This window comes from Rattus rattus, chromosome 1 (genome assembly GCF_011064425.1).
Source record: "Rattus rattus isolate New Zealand chromosome 1, Rrattus_CSIRO_v1, whole genome shotgun sequence".
Lineage (NCBI taxonomy): Eukaryota > Metazoa > Chordata > Mammalia > Rodentia > Muridae > Rattus > Rattus rattus.
The window spans coordinates 8,721,380-8,735,272 of NC_046154.1; the positions used below are offsets into that span (position 1 = coordinate 8,721,380).

A 13,893-nucleotide genomic window follows, 5' to 3' on the forward strand; every position below is an offset into this window, starting at 1 on the left:
CCTGAACCGCACTGACGTGCTCCTTCCCAGCCATCGCCTCAGGAATCCCCTCAGTCCTTGACCTGAGCTCAGCTGCTGCCCAGCGCTGGTAACCCCAGCAAAGCTGAGGAGGGGGTGGAGGTGGCGTCCACATGTCCCTCACTTTTGCGCACCAACAGGTAGTGTCCTTATTTACCAGAGTGTAGGTGAGGCCAGCCAGGGGTTAAAGCCTCTGAAGTTGGACAGAGTGGCCAGGGCCCGTGGTGATGGCTTCATTGGCCAGCGGTAAGCAAGTCCAGTGAAGCTGAGCACAGTAGTGGCAGCGGAGCAAGCTGGCCTTGATGGCTTCCATCCCTGGGGAGGGCCCTGTCTTGGTGCAGACCTTCCTTGAACGAGAAAGGGTGCCGTGGGTCAGGGGTACTGCAGATGCTTGTTTAAATCCTGTTTAACTCCTTTGCTTGCCTATGCGCCTGAGCGAGCTCCTACTTCACCCGCATGTTTGCATGGGCTAGAACACGCTACACACTCATGCTTCTCAGCCACGTACTGAGAAGGGAACCTCCGCAGAATTATTGGCAGGGGTAGGGGTTCTGCTCTGAAGATGCCTGCCTGGCCTATTAGTGTAGCAGGAGCTCCGGGGCCTTCCTCACTGTGGCAGCTGAGGTAGTGTATGGTACTATCTTTGCCACGCTGTTGGTTGAGGCTGTCACCAGCACTTCCCTGTTAGAGGAGGCATAGGCCTTGATAGGAGTGTCAGACACGGACATTCACCAGCCAGGCTGAATCAGTGCTCTTGGCTCTGGTAGGCTTTGCCTAATCCCCTTGTTCCAAGGGATGGCATATCCATGCCCACCTCCCACCCCATCCCTCACCCCACTGATCCCCACTGGAGTTGGGAGCCTAGGAAAATGGTTTCACTCAAACTTACACACCCACGTGACTCCCTTTCATTCCTTGAAGGAGCTGAGGTAGAAGCAATGTGCAGTCATCAAGCTGCTTCTGTTCTGTTCTGGAGATGCTACAGGCTACAGAGCTGGGGTGTGGCTCAGTGGTGTAGCATTTAGCACAGGAGAGCCTCCATCCACCCTCAGGGATCCTAAGCCTGCTTCCTTTCCAGCACAGGCGCCTGCCTACTCTGGTTTTAGATATACTGCAACCCTTTAACATAGCTTCTGTTGTGGTGACCCCTAACCCTAACGTTATTTTCATTGTTACTTCATAACTGTAACTTTGCTTCTGTTATGAACTGTAATGTATCTGTGGTTTTCAGCCTTTTGGGGTTCACCACCCACAGGTGAAGGTACCCTCCAAGGCATAGATCCATCTTTATGGACGAGAGTCATACCTTCACACATGTATATTTTACTCACAGGGCCTGAGAGGCTCTGTAAGGCAAGCTCCCCCAGATGCTGGGCTCCCCAGACTCACACCTGTTGACCGCCTTCAATCCCAGCAGCTGGGAGGCAGAGGCAGGTGCATCTCTTGTGAGTGAGACCAGCCTGGCCTGCAAAGTGAGTTCTAGGAGAGCCAAGGCTACCCAGAGAAACCCTGTCCAAAAATGAAGGCCACGACACCCAGCATATAGGAAACATTTTATTTCAAAAATCAGGGAAGCATCCTAAAACCTTAGGATGCTGGACACAGAAGCTACAGAACGGACAAAAATAAATATACAAATCTACCCAGTCACTGGCGACTGAGCCGCCCTCCTAAGGAGGGCGACCTAAAGTCATAAATAGAAGAAAAATCCCTCACAGATCATCATCCGACACCAGGCACAGAACGTCTCATAACTTAATTTTGTCCTAACATATAAAAGCTTTATACACGTGACAGGGACAGTCCCGTACCCTGGTGGCCCAGCTTCAATCCCTGTTAGTGTAGAGATGTGTGTTAAGCGGTGGGTTACAGCCCCGAGCCAGTGGCGGACGTGAAGCCGAGGGAGGGGCAGTCCTGGACTCCTGGTTGGGTCCACAGGAACTGCCTACTTTTTTACTATCTTTAGTTGTCATAGGGCCCTGATATGGAAGCCTGAGTGGCTCTGGAGCACAGACAGGCAGGGGGGAACCAGTGCAAGTGTGCACCGTAATGCAGGAACGTCTGCAGGTTGCGGGACTGCAGTAGTGCAGCTCCTCCTCTGCAAGCCTCCTAGTCTGTCCCCGGCAGTAGACTAGTACCACACACACAGGCCCTGCTGAGCCAAGGCACTCCATAGCAGAGCGTCGACCCCTCCAGGTGGCCCTGGGAGGCAGCTCTTTAAGGTTCAGAGAAGAGGCACTGGAGGGATGGGCCGGCAGCCCCAGAGAAAGAAACAAGGCACATCCCCAAGGGAACCCTGGCTCCCCAGTGGGCCTGGGTCGGGACAGCACTGCCCCATGCCTACTGTCTCTCCCAGGGTCAGGTGCCCAGCAGAGTGTTCTAGGACACGGCTTTCAAACTCAACAAGAGTTGACATCTGCAGTGCACAGCATCAAACAGGAAGCAGGTAGGTGCCACCCAGCCAAGGAGGGAGCAGTAGGCATGTGGTGGGGTAGAGGCTTCTGTTCCTAGAGCCTCACCCGCCCTTGAGATCACTAGGAAAAGCTAACTCTCAACTTTGCCTTTGTCCATAACAGAAAGTCCTAATGGCCTCTTCCCCAGAAAGATAACAAAACCCTACTGTGTACAAAGGGGTCTCGGCTCCCAAACCCACGAAACCACTCAAAGTCACAGAGAAACCCAGGGATCCCCCTAAAGCCATGGTAGTACTTGTGTCCCTGGGCCTACGACCCTAGAAATCCTAGGTTTTCCACACGTGGCAGAAAAATTCTCCCGATGACGGCTTGTACACCTTCAAGCCAGACAAAGCCAACTTGTCTCTTACGGCTCCCAACTCTCTTGCTTCTTTTCGAGGTCAAACCACAAGCATTTTGAACCCACAGCCAAGTGCCGGGGCGCCCCACGCAGCTTCTTTAGAAGCAGGAGTCTCCGCTCCCAGGCCCGGTAGCTGCGCGCTTAGCCAAGTGTAGGTGAGGCTTCCAAGGAGGAGCCGCAGCGAGCCAGCTTCATGAGCTTTGCTCATGTCCTCCAGGGCAGGATCCCGGGAGGGACGCCTCACCAGGTGAGAGCATGTGCTATAGGAACAGACCTTGGGCTCACACTGTGACGGCCCTCCGGGTCAGTCTCAGTACTTAACCCCTGTATGGCGAGACCCCAAAGATGGTGTGAACACACCCCCTCTACCTGCAGCACCGGCTACAAGGATCCTTGGTACCCGATGGGGCGTTTAGCCTTTGTCTTCCTGGATTCCCAAACGCTCCAGGCCAGGTCCCTTTCCGACCATGACAGGACTTTCTGCTCTGGCAAGCACACAGGCCCAAGAGTGGGCAGCAAGGAGAGGCACCCTGAGTGGTGAGCTGGATCCTACAAACCGGAGGTGACTTCTGAAGGCTGATACGTGCTGGTGGTCACCACCGCCTTTGTCCCCAGAAGCTGTGACATAGGCTCCGAATGCAGAGACCTTCACACGGTGCCTCGAGGGGCTCACTGAGCATTCCCGAACCGCTCCCCCACAGGTGCCAGGCCCCTTGCACCAAGGCCCTCCTCTGGGCCAGGCCTGGGCTATTGTAGCTCTTCGGGGTTCTGTGGCAGCCTGTGGTGGCCTGCATCCACGTCACTGCTGCCACTGTTCAGCTCGAAGCCACGGCCCCCTGCTGGTGTCTGCGGCATGAACTGACGGAAGATACTCACACTGCCATGCCAGAAGGTGGGCTCTGGAAGCCGCCCCACCACACTCCACGCCCGGGTCTCTGGGTCATATGCCTCCACCACGTCCGAGAGTTCAAAGGTGTTGTCATACCCCCCAGAGACATAGAGCTTGCCTCCCAGGGCGGCCAAGCTGCCCCCAACGTGTACCTGTGGGTCAAGGCAGGGGTGTGAGAGAGGCAGGGGACTGACTGTGGTTGGGCAGACCTCTCTCCCCCATCACTCTAGTAATTTCCAGGCATTAGCCCAGCACATCATAACCACAGCACCAAGAACCACCCTCAGCCAGCTTTCTAGAAGTATAGACAAAACGGGACAATGCTTCTTGTTCCCAGACTCGAAAATGGGGTTCCCCCATGTAGTCAGCATGACCTCCAGGTGTGGCCCACACCCAGCACACCCCTGCACCGGCCCTGTAGGGCATGCTTGTCCTTGTCTGGTCTTTCCATTGTACAACACAGGACAGAGCATGCTGGTACAGCCGCCAGGGACCCCGGTCAGATGCTACAAAGCTTTGCAAGGGTCACTACGCCATCAACTGTTTCTTCTCAGTAAGCACAGACAGGTGACCCTGACCAGACAGCAGCAGCAGTGAGGGCTCCCCCCACCCCACCCCGCCCCGAGCACACAACACACAATGTCCAATAAATGCATTACGTCACCAATGCCAATTCCTCAGGAAGCAAGTAGGAGTACCCAGTATCCTGACACCTGTCGGAGCCCATTCCCTTTAGCCACAATGGCTGCGGGCGTTCACACAAACACACCCGCCCTGGGGCCCCTGCGCTTGCTGTCTGTCTGTGGAAAACTCATCCATGAACTCAGAGAACACCTGGAGAGGACCTTAATAGAAGCTCCACCCACCATGACTGTCCTCCGAATAATCTAATGACAGTTCAGTTGCAAAAGCCGGGGTTAGCCTGGGCTTACAAGTGCTGCCGCACCCGCGGATTTACCTGGTTCATAGATGGGATCTTGTCCCACTCGTCCTTGGTGGGGTTATAGACATCCACCTCGGCAGAGTCATCCCTGTGGGGCAATGGAGGGAGAGATGGCTGGTTAGACAGAAGCAGCACCTTGGGCGGGGAGTGCCGGACGGCCCTCCGGTTGTTGACTCTTCCTATATGTATTTATGAGACAGAGTTTTGGTTTCTAGTCCAGGCTGGCTTCAAACCCACTAGGTATCTCTACACTTCCTGCCTTCTTTCCAGCAGAGACCAAAGAGTCACAGCTTGAAGGGGCCGGGCTGGACAGGGCTCTCTATTCCTCTCTTCAAGGCTGCTACCCTCCCAGTCATGGTCAACATCATTGCCTTTTCTAGGAAGCTGCATGGGAGTCGGTGCACGGCAGGAGGCCCCAGATAGCAGCTCTTTCACTGGTCACTGATAATAGCCACAGGATGCCATGGCCTTCAGAGCACTGGCTGTGTTCCTGACAGGGCTATCAAGACATAGATAGGAGCCCTCTGGACACAGGGTTATAACGGATCACGGAACACTGCCTTCCTTTAACACTGCCTTCCTTTATCCAGACTTTCAGGTTGGGCTGAACCGGCTTCCTGTGCGGATGGCACAGAAGCAAACCACTAGCTGGGCAAAACCCTCCCACTTCCACGTGGAGGGCCAGCGATCAACCCCGACTCCCATCCGTAAGGACAGCCAGCAGGTGTCAGGACCCAGAACAGCCATGGGGAACATCTTGCCCTAGGACCATAGGACAGGCAGGGCATTCTCAAAGGTACTGGGCTGGCAGCCACTGTAGAGGGGCTGAAGCAAAGACCTGGCACTCACTCTACCACGTCCTATTTATAGCCAGGCCCTCCCACTTCTTAAAGATATCACGGGAGGTGGGGAGGACTAGCAAAGAGCCAGGCAGTTTTAGAACAGGATCCAAGAAGGTTCCAGGGCAGTCTCAAAGCAGATCTTCAGGCCCTGGGATTTAAAGACACCAGGCCCCTCAGCCACTTAGATGAAGAGCAAAACACCTGTGTCCCCTTTAGACTCAGAGCGCAGCCACCTCCTGTTGGAGGGGCAGTACAGGCAAAGGTCTGGCGTTGCTGTTCCAGGCCCAGGAGCAGAGGGCACCCACCTTTGGGGTCCCAGATCAAAGTGACCAAAGGGAAACAGCGGGCAACTCCTGTCATTCCCTTCCCTCCCCACCTCCCTCCGCCCCTGCCCTATAGCTGCTGGCAGACTCTGGACCAGGAAGGGGAGTGGTGAATACACACACACACGAATACACACGAATACACACACACACACACCACGCGCACGCACACGCACACGCACACACAGCCAGCATACAGACATCCAATTTTTCTCCCAGATGCCCAGTAGTCAGTTAGTCAAGGTGTGTTTGACTGTGACCAGACCAGTCATCCAAAACCTGAAGATAGAGCTAGGGTAGAGCTGAGGCCTCTCTCTCTCGGTCTGCACATATATGTGGCCGGTGGGTGCATTCATGGTAAACCACTGGGTGCTTAGCTAGGCACTGCCAAGACTCCACTATCCTTGATTTGGCCTGAGTAAGAAAACACCTTATGCCCACAGCAATGGTCTAAAGGGTGTCCCCCTAGCCTCTGTTCCCAGCTTGCTCCACCCGCCCCCTCGCCAGTACTCATCTATGAAATGGGCACAGGGATGAGGAGCCCAAATAGTGCACCACGGCCTCACCTGACGAAGTACATGAGTCCATTCAAAGTCACAGTCTTGGGTGCAAAGGACCAGGGTGGGAGCTGGCCACAGTTCACCAGCGACCACAGATCGGTGTCTGGGTCATAGCACTGTATCACCATGGTCTCCTTGCCCGCCAGGGAGCCGATGGCGTAGAGTCGGCCCCGGCAGGCAGTGGTAGAGCAGTTGTCCATGGGGTAGGTCATGGGCTGCAGGGCCTCCCAGGAGTCAGTGGCATGGTCATAGCGTTCGGTGCTGTCAGCTGCCACCACGTACAGAAGCCCATTTAGCACGGAGGAGCTATGGTACTCCCGGGCTTTGAGCATGGGAGCCACCTCCGTCCACTCGTTCACACTCGAGTTGTATCTCCATACGCAGTCATAGAGCCGGGAGCCGTCGGACCCGCCTGCCGGGGCATACAAAGGACAGAGGGTCAGCCCACATGCCGTGAGTCATCCACCTGTGCCTTCCTGGACTTCAGGGTTGGCCTCTCCCTAGGGAGCAATTGGTCTCACCTCTGTCACCCAAAATGCATCTGTCCTCTTAGGGGCCTCACCAAGCTGTCACTGAGGCACCAAACAGACCCAGAAATTGCTATCAAACCAAGGCCGAAAGATGCCCCTTCTCAGCAGTCCTGGACCGCGGTCACAGCTAAGCTGGCAGAGCGTTTACCATAGCATGCGTGGTTTGCTCCCCAGACAGCAACACTTCTACAATCTCAGCACTCAGGGGTTCGGGTTACCCTGGGCTACATGAGACCCCATCCCAAGAAACGAAACGAGGGTGGAGACCACCGGCTACCCTTGGGAGGACCTAGGTTCCATCCCCAGAACCCACACAGCAACTCATGAGAATCTATGACTCTAGTCCCAGGGGGATCCAATGCCCTCTTCTGCCTTCAGTGGGCACCAGGTGTGAACGTGGTACAGGTTACACCCAGGCAAAATATCCATATACATAAAAAATAAAACAAAAAGTACCCTACCCACACAGCCTTAGGTCTTCCCTGCCCCCCAACCCCACCAAAACCATCACACTTAACTAACTCAGAACATCCAGCCTGGGTCTGGGCGGCTCCTTCTGAGTAGTCACCGAACGTGGGATGTGGCCACCAAATCTTAGACTCTCTGGGTACTTTCAAACCAGGATCGTGCCAGTACAAGATGAGAATCCACACCATCCCCCAAGAGACCTAACCCGGCAAGCCACACCTCCACACACTCTGGGGTTCTAGTTGGCACTTCAGTGGAGAGCAAAGGGGTATTTCATTTGAAATTCTTACAAAGCTATACAAGTGTGACGGACGTGTGTGTGTGTGTGTGTGTGTGTGTGTACACAAAAGCCTTTTTTAAAAGGCCATAAAGGAGGCAGATCTCTCTGAGGTTTACACCAGCCTGGCCTACAGAGAGAGTTCCAGAGACAGCCAGGACTACACAGAGAAAGCCTGTCTTACAAAACAAAACAGACATGTAAAGTAGGTCTAAGACCATGAAACTCTCATGCTATCAGGAGACTACAGGAATCCTGGGGGCTGTGCCCCTTGGCTTTCCCCACTGGCGCCTTGGACGGGACAGAGACATTCTGTCTGTCTCTCAGCCCAGAGCTTTTGAGGAAGGAGAGTCTGAGGCGTCTTCGGGTCTGAAGCAGCTGAAGTGGCTTCCCTGACCCTCAGGAAAATCCCCTACCAGCAGCTGAATGCAAGGTCGGGGCCACCTGCCTGAACCTGATTAGCTGTTCAGCTGTGACATTTATCCAAGGGCAAGTCTGGCCAGTTCTGGGAAGGCGTTCTCTGCTCAAAATCACCAGCCAGACTTCAGAGGAGATGGGGGCAGGGTGGCAAGGGAGGAGCCCCAAACAATACTGGGCCAGCCTCAGGCGGTTAAAGAGGGATACATTGTGGCAGGGTACAGCACAGGGCTGGATTCAGGGTGGCTGGTCAGGAATGCCCAGGCAGAGCTGACGCTGAACCGAGTCACGATGTGTCCCCTCTTCTGCTAGACATAGCAGCATCAGAGTAAGCTTTCTGTGGAATGTGCCACACTGGGCACAGCCCCGGTGACGACCCAGCCTCACGCCTGCTCGTCTGATAATAGGGCCAGAGGCCTCAGTGGTCTTTCCTTATATAGCAGTTCCAGAGGCCATCCCGGTTGGCCTCCTGTAGCCTCCCTCCAGTTTGATCAGGGATTCATCCTTAGTGAAAAACGTGGGAGAAGCCCAGGACTGGGGCAGGCTGGGGCCCGCCTACCGTGACTCGGCAGTGTTTTGGGGTTTCAGCCAAGTAACTGGAAGAAAATCTCTCAACATGTGACCATGTTTACAGTCGTAGACTAGTACAGCCTAAACACCATGTGATCCACAGTGCACCGCCTAGGTGCAGGGCTCTAAGAAATCTTGTCACTGGTGACAAAGCCGTGAGTCAGGAGGCCCCTGTGGCTTAACAGGGAGGGAGAAATGTCCCCGCTTTGGGGAGGGAGAGATGCCTCATCAGGCGCCAGCCTGCATCCTGTCCCCGCATTCCTTGGGGATTAAAAGAAAGCACCCATTGTGCCATGTCAAAGCCCGGGTCTTTTCCAACCCAAAAGAGGGAGGCACCTCGGGGCAAGGAGTTGGCTAAGCAAGGCAGGCTGTACCACACCGGGCACAGAGACCCACAAAGGAACTATGTATCTGCTCGTACAGGGAGCTTCTAACTTGAAAGCAGGCGGAGAAATTAACGCAGTCGCCCTGCCAAGGGCTAGGTCCGGTCCTAGAATGCCAGGTCCTGAGTATATCTCTCTTGGAAATCAACCAGCGCACTCACCCGTCACGTAGATGTCGTTGCCCAGTGCCACGATACTATAGCCCCCGCCTAAGTGATCGGGGAACTCGGCCAGGTAGCGCCACTGCCCGGTCTGCGGATTGTAGCAGTCAACCGTGACTAGCTCGTCGCAGTCCTGGTCGCAACCTCCCACCAGCACCAGGATCTCGGCCAAGCCGGTGGAGGGGCGTGGACGCATGCGGGGGCAGGGCCCCCAGTCGTGCCGGTCGTAGCGAGCCGCCTGGAAGTCGCGGGCCTCGCGCAGCAGGCGCAGACAAGGCGGGCAGCGCGCCACCAGAGGCTCGGCCTCCACGTGTGCCAGCAGGTAGAAGCGGCGCACGAAGGGCAGGCGCACAGCTTCCAGCAACTGCGGCCAGTGCGCCGCGCGGCGCGGCGGGTCCGCGCGGACCCAGCGCAGCGCCAGCTGGTAGGCCGCCTCCTCCTTGGGCACGCACAGCCCGTCGTCGCGCAGGTAGCGCAGCAGGCGCGCCAGCGGCAGCCTCTCCAGCTGCTCGGCGCCCAGTTCGCCCACGTGGCGCAGAATGAAGCGCTGCGCAGCGCTCGCCAGCCCGGAGCAGCTGAAGGCCTCGGCGAAGTCCTGCATGTCCAGGCAGTTGGCCAGGTCGAGCTGCTGCTGCAGGAAGGCGCCGCACGCCTCCTTCACGGCGGGGAACTGCAGCAGGTCGGCGGCGCGCAGCAGCGGCTCGGCGTTGTCGCCGCTCACCGCCACTCTGCCGGTGTAGCTGAAGTCCAGGAGCAGCTGCAGCATATCGGGCGGCACCCCGTGCAGGCGCACGCGCTCCGCGCGGCTCTCGCGCAGCTGGCCCGCGAACATGGCGCGGAAGTAGGGACTGGCGGCCGCCAGCACGGCGCGGTGCGCGGGGAAGTCGCGGCCGCCCGCCGCCTCCAGGGTCACGTCCAGGAACTTGCGCTCGGCGCGCAGCTGGCTCAGGCCGCGCAGCAGGCTCAGGGCGTGCGCGGGATCGGAGAAGGGCAGCACGGCCAAAGGCGCCGGCCGCTCCATGACGCGGGGCTGCGGGTCACAGGGACGCCCTGGCGCGCCCGGCACCGCCTCTATAAATACGCAGGCCAGCCGCGGCCTCCGTGGGCGGGGTCTGTCGGGGCGGAGCGCCACTTAACCTTGCCCATTTAACCCTTCTGTTCCCAGCGTTGCGTTCTGAGTCACCGCCGCCTACGCCGGTCCCTTTCCTCCCTTCCGGGGTTTCCAGTCGTCTCCAGCTGACGCTCAGCTGGGAACGGCGGGTGACAAGTGAGGGCTAACCACTCCCCAACACCGTGGTTTGTAGAAAGAGGCCTGGAGGGGCGAGCTAGGCGACCGAATCCGTAATCACCCCTTTGGTCCCAGATTCCCTGTTGCGCCCCCGGGGAACCTCAGGACATCTGTGAGCGACGACCCAGCCTTAGTTTCAGTGGCTCCAGAGATAGCTACCTGGTCCAGTCAGATTTCAAACAGTTTTCACAACTCAGCACCAAAACCACGAACAAGTCGAAGGGCTTTCGTCGTCCTCTTTTATTCTTGGCGCGTTTAAGCAAATCGGAGCCAGACTCCAGGAATGTGCTCCACTGTGTTCATGCCTGAGTTTCTAGCGCATCCGCAGTCAAGTTTAGTCAGCAAAGCAAAGTAGTAGCTTTTCTTTCTGAGCAGTCTCCTAAAAAAAAAAGGTAGGGGCAGGTCTGCTGGGGGATGCTCAGGCTTCCAGTCCTCTGGGTGGCTCAATGGGTCCAGCTCGAGGTCCGTCAGGGAAGCAGCTTGAGAAGCTGGAGAGCCGGTCTGCAGTCAGAGTTGAGTGGTGATGCAGTGGGGACTGTTTGTATATAATTCACGAAATATGTGTGTGTGTGTGTATGTGTGTGTATGGACTCTCGGAAAGGGAGGTTCCACCCCCCCCCCAACTTAGAAGCCGTATTTGGGTTTTGCTTTGCTTAGTTTCAGGCAAGTGTGGCGTGAGACACATAGCCTAGTTCGCTAGTTAACTGCCTCCCTCCCACCTCCTTTCTGAAAGCATTCCAGCCTCAAGCCTGCTGCTTTGGCCCCTGGGAGGGCCAAGCACCTTGGGGTCGATCCTCTCTGTCTGCTAGGCTGACACAGCCTCAGATGGAGTCATTCTGTTTTATCCCATTTCTAAAACCTTTCAGGCCTTCCACAGGAGGAGTCTCTCTCCTGTTCCATGAGAATGCATCTGGTCTAGATTTCAGGGTCAGCATGGGAAGCACAGGTTCTAAGGAGGCAAACATGCAGGTACCCAGGCAACCGCTGTTGCCCATAGAAGGACTGTTCACACAGCTATTAAAGGCAGAGCAGCATTCCTGGGCCCAGGAGGCTGGCCAATAGCTTACACACAGTCTTTCTGACAGGCTGAGCAGCCAGGAAGTGGGATGCTGGTAGAAAAGCGCTACATTTGCTCAGAGTCAGCTCCACTCAGCATGAAGCCTCAGGATTAAATGCTACAGCTGAGAAGTGAGCGTGGAGTTTGTTCATTTCTACTGGAGATGGAACCGAGGGCCTCAGGCACACAAGGCAAGGACTTTATCAACTGAGTTCTGTTCCCTGCTCTCTGCTCCCCTCACGACAAACATAAAAGGGTTATTTTGCCCACCAAATGAGCCCTGTTATGCACCCTTGAAAAAACGATTATGTAGTTATTGAGATGGGAGGACATGCATGTATGCATGATAGGTGAAGTTAGACTGCACACAGTGGGACCCATGCTAGGTCTGTCATGTCAGACTGCACATAATGGGACCCAACTGTACAAACCACCTAGAGGGGGGAATGAGTCTTCTCTGTTTCTCTTTATTGGAGCTTCTCAGGTTTGAACCCAGGGCCTGGCTCCAGCTTCATTTATTGTGTAGCTCTATAGGCAGCCCTAAAATTGTTTTAGTTTGAACTTTCTTGTGGTTTTGCTTTTGTTAGATGTGTCTTCTTCATCCCTGTAAGTTTGGTCAGAACACCCTGCGTCTGAGCCATCAGGGGGCAACAGCCTCAGGTGCTGACTGACCCTTGACTTGACTTGTTTTTGAGGCTGTTTGGATCTCAGAGAGAGCCACCTGTTTCTGCCTCCTGAGTGCTGGGATTAAAAGTAGCCAAACCTGCTGGACTGCCACCTTGCCTAAAACAGTCTCTTTGTTAGTTTCTCACCACGAAAAATCCAGACCAGGTGGACTTTAGACTTGCAAGCATTTGCCTTTCTCCACCCCCCACCCCATTTCCCAGGTAGCAGTGCTGAGATTGCAGCAGCTTCCATTAAGTCAGCATGTATGTGGATTCTGGGATTTTTTTTTTTTTGATTCAATAAAGTTTTATTTTCCCAAATGTGCAGCTGATTGAATCTATTTATGCATCTTCACCAGCAGCGTCCCCACCCTTTGTGTTTCTGGTGTCAACTCCTTGGGCTCTGTGCTTTTTTTTTTTTTGGTTCTTTTTTTCGGAGCTGGGGACCGAACCCAGGGCCTTGCGCTTCCTAGGTAAGCGCTCTACTGCTGAGCTAAATCCCCAGCCCCGGGCTCTGTGCTTTGAAGCCAGCTTCCTACGTCCTTCCCTGAGTAGCTCCAGAGGGGCTGCCCCGGCCATGGGACCTCAGATCTCCAGTCTGGAGGAGACCACAGCTGGAGTCCTACGCTATAGTTGGGGACTTCCTTACAGAGTTTGTTGGACGTAGCTTTGCCAAACAGGACGAGGTTGCTTGGCTTGTCCCAAACTTTGCCTTTGGACCACTTCTTCTTTTTGGCCTTGCCACCAGATTTATTTACTTTGTCTTTTTTGGCCTGACTTTCCAGCATCCTTCTTCTTCTTGTGGTCTTTGGGTGACCTGGTGAAGCTCGGAGAGTAGTGTGGCCACTGCAGCCTCACCGAGATGTCCTTTTTTTTTTTTTTTTTTTTTTTTTTTTCAAGGCAGGGTTTCTCTACATAGCCCCTGGCTGTCCTGGAACCCACTCTGTAGATCAGGCTGGCCCTGAACTCAGAGATCCGCCTGCCTCTGCCTCAGAGCTGGGTTCAGATCCCCATTTTCCTGACAATCACTTTTACCTACTGAGCCACCTCCCTAGCTCTGTTTTTTAGAGATTTTGTGACATGTAATCCGGGCTAGCCCAGAAGTCACTATGTAGCCCAGGCTGGCCAGGGTGATGATCTGCCTTAGCTTCTTCCTAAGAGCTGGGATTGTGGACGTGTCACCATGCCCATCCTGTGTTCCCTCCCTAAGATGTATATAGTACTTTTGTTACAGAAGGAAAATGCAGGCAGGGAGAAACAAGACCTGGGTAAGAGGATCAGCTCAGTGGTAGGGCAGCTGCCTAGCATACATGAGGCCCTGGTTCAATTCCTAGCACTGAGCAAACAAATATAATAATATTATCTTTAATAAGAATTATAATATATTATCTTTAATAAGGATAATAATAATTAAGTTTGGCCAGGCCTTTTTTTTTTTTTTTTCGGAGCTGAGGACTGAACCCAGGGCCTTGCGCTTGCCAGGCAAGCTCTCTACCACTGAGCTAAATCCTCAACCCTGGCCTTTTTTTTTTTTAAAGGATTTATTTATTTATAAGTACACTGTCACTGTCTTCAGATACACCAGAAGAGGGCATCAGATCTCTTTACAGATGGTGTGAGCCACCATGTGGTTGCTGGGAATTGAACTCAGGACCTCTGGAAGAGCAGTCAGGTGTTCTTAACCGCTG

General features: G+C 54.8%; 1 protein-coding gene across 1 annotated transcript; it reads right to left on the reverse strand.

The window, feature by feature from the left end:
* Positions 1–1,559: 1,559 nt before the first annotated feature.
* On the reverse strand, positions 1,560–10,248 carry Klhl21 (kelch like family member 21). Its single transcript, XM_032894060.1, has 4 exons — positions 9,196–10,248; positions 6,396–6,801; positions 4,680–4,752; positions 1,560–3,873 (listed from the first exon to the last, which is right to left on the reverse strand). Exons 1-4 carry the CDS (start codon positions 10,214–10,216, stop codon positions 3,580–3,582), a joined length of 1,794 nt encoding a protein of 597 aa, XP_032749951.1. The 5' UTR covers positions 10,217–10,248; the 3' UTR covers positions 1,560–3,579.
* Positions 10,249–13,893: the final 3,645 nt, after the last annotated feature.

Bases quoted from the DNA above. Each gene is read 5' to 3' on its own strand.
- Klhl21 (XM_032894060.1), bottom strand. From the start codon at position 10,216: ATGGAGCGGCCGGCGCCTTTGGCCGTGCTGCCCTTCTCCGATCCCGCG. The intron at 6,802-9,195 runs GTGAGTGCGCTG...ATGCCCCGGCAG, and splicing joins CAACGACATCTACGTGACGG to GCGGGTCCGACGGCTCCCGG. The intron at 3,874-4,679 runs GTAAATCCGCGG...CTTGACCCACAG, and splicing joins AGATCCCATCTATGAACCAG to GTACACGTTGGGGGCAGCTT.